Below are 6,085 nucleotides of genomic sequence, written 5' to 3' on the forward strand. Positions count from 1 at the left end.
CCCCTGTGGGTTTCTGGCCACTGGAAAGCCGCTGGACTGGCCAGGCCTTGGGGCCCAGAGGGAGCTGGGCCCCACGCCTCGTCCATCCGTCTGTCCGCAGTGTGCCGCAGAATGCTGGGGCAGGTGCTCAGCTGCGGGGGACTGCTCCCCAGCGCCGAGGCTCCGGAGGAGCACGTGGTCACCTGGTTCCAGTTCCACAGCTACCTGCAGAGACAGAGCGTGTGCGACCTGGAGAAGCACTTCGCCCAGCTCACCAAGGAAGGTGCAGCAAGGCGGCAGGGGGTGTCCAGCCCCTTTGTCTCACCCCCATCCGCTGCCCTTTGGAGCCCAGACTCCAATCCGCCCTTGACTGCGTGGTGACATGAACTCTTCGGGATAGGGAGGCTTTAGTGGGGGTGGGGGTGGGGGTGGAGGGGCAGTGGTCAGGGCCGGACAGAAGGCTGCTCTCTGCGGGCCAGTGTCCCTGTGTTTTCTTCAGTCATTTCAGGGGTGCATTGGATCTCTTGCTAGCCAGCCTCCCTAGACTTGAGGAGGCCCCTTTTCAGATGGGGTTCTGAGACACGGGTGTGGCCAGGTTTGGTGGAGACGGGGTGCTGCCAGCCCGACGGGACCTGGGTCATCTCCTCTTGCAGTGACCCTGGTGGAGGAGCTGCAGTGTCCGGGGCAGGCCAGGACGGTCCGGAAGCTGCAGGGGAAGCGTCTGGGCCAGCTCCAGCCCCTGCCCCAGACCTTACGCGCCTGGGCCCTGCTCCAGCTGGACGGGGCACCCCGAGTGTGCAGGGCGGCGAGCACACGCCTGGCCCGGGCAGCCAGGAACAGAAGCTTCCGGGAAAAGGTAGGCGGCATGGCCCCTTGGCTGCAGGGAGCTTGGATTGAGGGAAGCGCCGAGGACAAACAGCCCTGGGGGTACCTGCCTAGCCACCCTCCGTGACTTGAGAGAGTGTGACTGGTGCACAGTGGTCCAGAACTGGGACCCTGGTGGTTGCACATTTCAGGGGCCAGCCCCTGAGGTGGGCAGGGCAGTGCAGGGCCACACTGTGTGCCCGGCCTCCATTCCAGGATAGAATCTCAGGAGCCTATAGACATTGGATTTGTGACTGTTTCTCACTCGAGAATTCTGGACACACCGCAGTAGGAAGAAGAATGACACAAAGACACAGGTTCCCTGTTGGCTAGAAGGGTGGGTCCCTGTCCACCTCTTTCCCCCTTGCAACTTGCGGAAGAAATCTGGTGGTTTGTCTTGCAGGATCTAGATTTCCCAATAGGGGGATGGGTGGAAGGCTCGTTGCTGGGGTGCCTTCAAACAGGCCTGCGTGTGAAGACCCTCCTGGCTGTCTGGGGTGGGGGACCAGGGCCCTGCCAACACCGCCACCTTCTCTTTGGAAACTTGGAGAAGACCCCCAGCCTGCAGTCAGCCTGGCTCTCCTCAGCTCTGGAGAAGACCCTGAATGGTTCTCTGCCTCAGACCTGCCCACCCTGAAAGACTCGGGACAGTTCTCTGCCAAGAGCTGCCCACTGGGAAGGAAGGGCAGCCGTCCCCTGGCTGGGGGGGGATGTGGTGGGCACTGGCTGCTCACTCTGACAGTTGAAGGTGCCAGGTGCGGACCCCAGTCCTCCCCTAGGCCCCTCCCTTGTGGTCATGGCAGCTGGGCTCGCCCGTGGACCAGGCACACGCCCACTATGTGTGAAGCAGGTGCCCAGTTTTCCATTTTGTTCGAGGCCCGAGGAGGGCCGTGGCCATGACCCTGTGGCTGGTCAGGACGGGCTGGCACTGTGCTGGGAGAGGCTGGTGAGGGGAGGAGAGGAAGGTCCCAGGCAGCAGCCTCGCCTGTCTTCGACCTGTCAGTGGAGGGTGGTGGTGGCGCAATTCTCCCGTTCCACAGGCTGGATGGCCCTGATCTTAGCGTTATCTGTAAGTGGCAGTTTTTAGGATGCGTTTGTGAGATACTGATGAGAGAAGCAAACCTCTCCTGACTGGATTGCCATCCTTTAGAGCGAAGCCAGGCTTGGAGCCAATGTTCCACGGCTGGTCTGAAAGCAATGGCGCAGGGCGCAGTTCTGAGGGGACCTGACATCTCCTGACTGCCCTGTTCAGGGAGAGGGCAGCTCCAGAAGCTCCCTGAACTTGGCCTCCACTCTTGCTGCCCCCTAGTGCCCGCCCCTCTCTTCCCCAGGCTGTGTGCTTTTACACGGATGCACTGACGGAGACAGACCCCAAGCTCCAGCAGGCTGCCTGCATAGCGCTCAGACACCTCAAGGTAAGTCACCCTCCTCTTTGCTAGTGACAGGCCGAGGAGCTGCCTCGTGGTTAACGTTAGAATCCATTTTCGAAATGATTCCACTGGGACCAAAAAGGGGGAAGAAACCCAGCAACTGCCCCAAAAAAAGCACAACCCTTGAAAACCCTCTGGGGTGCAGTTCCCCTCTGAAACACACGGGGGTGCTGTGGGTGGGCATCAACACCATCGACCACAGGTTTACTGGACTCTGCGGTGAGAACAGTACAAGTCTTCCCATCTGATGGGTGAGGCTGAGAGGCTTGAGGAAAGGAAGGGGCCTGCTGAGTCACAGACCGTAAGTGGTGGAATTAGAGTTTGCAGCCAGACAGCAGGCAGCCCCTGGGCACCTGTGCTCAGACATCGAATGCTACAACCCCCAAACATGGGCGCCCCTTCTCTGCGAGCGGACTCTCATCACTAGTGCCCAAACAAGGCACCAGTCTGCTTTGTGCCATGGCCTGGCCTCTCTGCTGGGCCTTTCAGAAGGTGCACTGTGGCCCAGGTGGGGGTACTGACTTCAAGGCCAGTGGGTTAAGCCCACCTGCTGGGAGAAAGCGAGGCTGGATCTTCCCATAAAGAGTTAGTCTACCCTGTCCTGTAGGGTTGCTGTCAGAATCTACTCAAAGGGCAGTGGGTTTTGGTTTCACAATGTTGAGGTCATTGGAATATCACACACACACACAAACTTCTCAGCGGAGCAGCTCTCAGCTCCATCCACGGGGACCCAGAGCGGAGAGTCTCTCAACAAATATCCAGGGAGCACCTACTTGTGCCAGGATGCCAAACTACCTCCAGGCTCTGGGGGATGGCAGGGAGCCAGCAGGTGGCCCACAGACCCACTTCTGGGCTCTGGTAATACATATGCCAATATGTTCCATTAGAAAGAAAAAACTTGTAAAAAGTACAAAGCCATTATTTACAAACGTGGATTTGAATGTAAAAGCAAGCTGCCCAGAACCTTGGCACTCAGCAGCAAGTACTATGGAATGATGTCTTGTCTTTCTTTGTGAGCATGCAGTGGGTACCAGGGAACAAAATAAGAACCCTGGGTGTTGGACTGGAAGTGCTTTCGGACCAATTAAGTCAGACCACGCGTTGCACCTAGTTTAGAAACCACAGCTACTGTTGTCCCTGTCATTCTGTGCATCTTTACACTCATACCGTTTTCAACAGTATCAGTTAGGGTTATTTCCTTTGGCTAGACTCTCCAAAACGTTACCTTGCATCTGTCACCTACACCTGGAATTCTCATTAAAAAATGTTTGTTTTTAAAAAGCACTGCGTTTGCTCCATGGCTAATAGTGCACTACAGATTAAACTCCTCCCATTCATTTTGGAGTAAGTCACCAAGAAATCTTCCAAGGACCATCTGGTGACAATGAAATAGTTGGTAGGGTAGGGGCCGCAGAGAGACCCGAGGGGACCTCTGCCCTGGCCCTGCAGCCCGGAAAGGCCAGGCCTCTCACATCTGAGCTGGACACAGAGAGGTCAGGGTGGTGAGCCAGGCAGAGGCACATACATGCCTGGTTTCCCAGCCAGTGCTGCAGAGGCAGCCCAGTGACAAGTTCTGCCAGCCGAGTCTCCGGTGAAGCTGTCCCACAGGAACCCTGGGAGATGGGGGCAGGGACCCCAGCTAGGGACCGTGCTAGGACTGGTCTCGGCCAGCTTAGCCAAGTGAAGGCTATCTTTGGAAAACAAACATCCCCTTCACCCCAACCTCACATGCAGGGTGTGGAAAGCATCGACCAGATAGCCAACTTGTGCCAGTCGGACCTGGAGGCAGTGCGGGCGGCAGCGAGGGAGACCACACTGTCCTTTGGTAAGGTGCTGCCCTGTGGGTGGTCCTGGGGCCCTAACAGCCAGCCCCTGCCTGCCTACAGCAGACCTGCCGGAGACAGTGAAATTGCAGATCGGGCCCTGTCTTCTGGTTTCCCACTGCATTTAGCAGCTCTGCCGACACTGTAGTCTGAACGTGCGCAGTATGGGCATCATGGGTGTTTGAAGGAGGGTGAGGACCAGTGTGACACAGGCGCCAAAGCCCCTGCTGTTGGAGAGTGGCGCCGACAGGCTTGCTTGCGAGAGGGCTGTCAATCTGTCAAGCTCAGGGCGCCTGCAATGAACGTGTGGGGCAGGAGGCAGCCTGCTGGTGGCTGCAGTCTGGCCAGGGCAGGCTTCTTCCACGTGGGAGGTGGAAGGGTGCTCTATTTCCTGCTCACACTTCAGACCTGAGTGGAGGAAGGCCAGGTGTGTGGGGGGAGGCCCTGGGCCCAAGCCAGCCTGCCAGGTGGGAACAGGTAGGTTCCGCTCACTGAAGTCTTTGTTGTGGCCTGCAGAGGACACCCCAGGCCCCCAGAGGGCAGCCCAGTGACTGGGGACCTTACTATTTCAGGTGAAAAAGGGCGCTTAGCTTTTGAGAAGATGGACAAAATGAACTCCCCGCAAAGAGACGTCTTTGGCCAGGAGGCAGATGTTGAAATCACGATATTTTAAGGAGCCTTGGTGATGGGCTCTCATCGGACTGGACGCAACGACAGCGCTCTGGGTGGGGGCCCACGGTGTGAGCTGGCCACAGATGTGCCCGGAGGCTCAAGACCCAAGTGGGGCTCTTGTACGAAAGCAGGGAGATGACTGAAGGCCTGCGGGAGGGATGTCTGAGTCTTTGAGCCATTGCTTGGACGGGGTCCAGTGCCGGGCAGCTGGCCAGGCGAGGCCTGGCATGCACGGCTGCAACGTGCCCAACGTGAGGCCACCATCGAATCCCAGGGTGGCCTGGCTGGTCGACCAACTGCTAAGGAAAGGACCTGACTCACTTCAACAGCAGCTAGCTGTCACCCCTTGGAGCTGGAGGGCAACTGGGGACAAACAGTGGCCAGCCATCCCCTCCACCTGGAACCAGAGCGGAGACTCACACAGCTAGCTGCCTGACCAGCAGCACTGGGGAGGGAGGCGGCCAGGCTGAAGCCCCTTTTGGAACTAACCAAGCGGAGTCCGACTTTGGAAGCAAGTCTGTTTCAGGCCTGTGACAGCCGTCGTTTCAGATGCTGTCAGTTGCTTGAAGAAGGATGGCTCTGATGAGCACAGTCCTGGAGAAGGTCGCTTCCTAGTGAAGCCTATAGTAAAAGCCAGCCGACTAGCCCGCTCTGAGGTCAAGAACGTGGTGACCACCTAGGGTCTGGATATAGATGGCGGCTGACGAGCTTTGTGACGTGAATGTTCCCAGTTACTGCCTGTATAGGCTTTCTGCAGCTTGAGTTTAATTTAGTATTTATTTGTCTTGTTTATATGTCTGGCTTTCTGAAAATTCAATTAAAGAGCTCTTTTCCTCGCTGTTTCCAACCTGGACGAGAAAGTGGTGGTGGATTCTCTGACCCCGGCCCCACTCCCAGCCCGCAGCCTCAGGGGCACCTTCAGCTGACACCCCCACACGCCCGCTCCTGTACGGACACCACGCGGCAAGGCCGCCTGCCTTTCTCTCAATCCGATTTGTCCCCAGGTGATTCCAGAGTTCTCTCCCGGCACCAGCGCTCCACCTCTTGGTGACGCTTGGCTGCCCTTTTCTATCTGGGGTCAGGGTGACTTGGGCGGCACCAGCACAGGCCTCCCTGGTCATGTGACCAGGGCTGCGCTTACCAGCCACAGCTGACTGCTTTTCCTCACGTGGGAGACCGCACTACCGTTGCAGACCTGCAACTTCCACAACAAAACCATTTGAGGGGCATTGACATTAGCCGACGCTGCACCCCAAAGCGAGACCTGACTCACTTTTGGATGGGATCACTGTTTGTAGCTCCCTTCAGCATCGGCGG

General features: G+C 57.7%; 1 protein-coding gene across 1 annotated transcript in view; it reads left to right on the top strand.

Moving 5' to 3' along the window:
* Positions 1–5,621, top strand: part of RIPOR3 (RIPOR family member 3) — an 83,956-nt gene extending 78,335 nt beyond the window's left edge. The window contains 5 exon segments of the mRNA XM_030887035.2: positions 101–262; positions 633–835; positions 2,175–2,258; positions 4,008–4,098; positions 4,669–5,621. Of these exon segments, the coding sequence (XP_030742895.2) occupies positions 101–262; positions 633–835; positions 2,175–2,258; positions 4,008–4,098; positions 4,669–4,769 (641 nt within the window). The 3' untranslated portion in view covers positions 4,770–5,621.
* Positions 5,622–6,085: the final 464 nt, after the last annotated feature.

This window comes from Echinops telfairi, unplaced genomic scaffold, assembly GCF_000313985.2.
Source record: "Echinops telfairi isolate 266 unplaced genomic scaffold, ASM31398v2 ScPeMD7_5592;HRSCAF=6446, whole genome shotgun sequence".
Classification (NCBI taxonomy): Eukaryota; Metazoa; Chordata; class Mammalia; order Afrosoricida; family Tenrecidae; genus Echinops; species Echinops telfairi.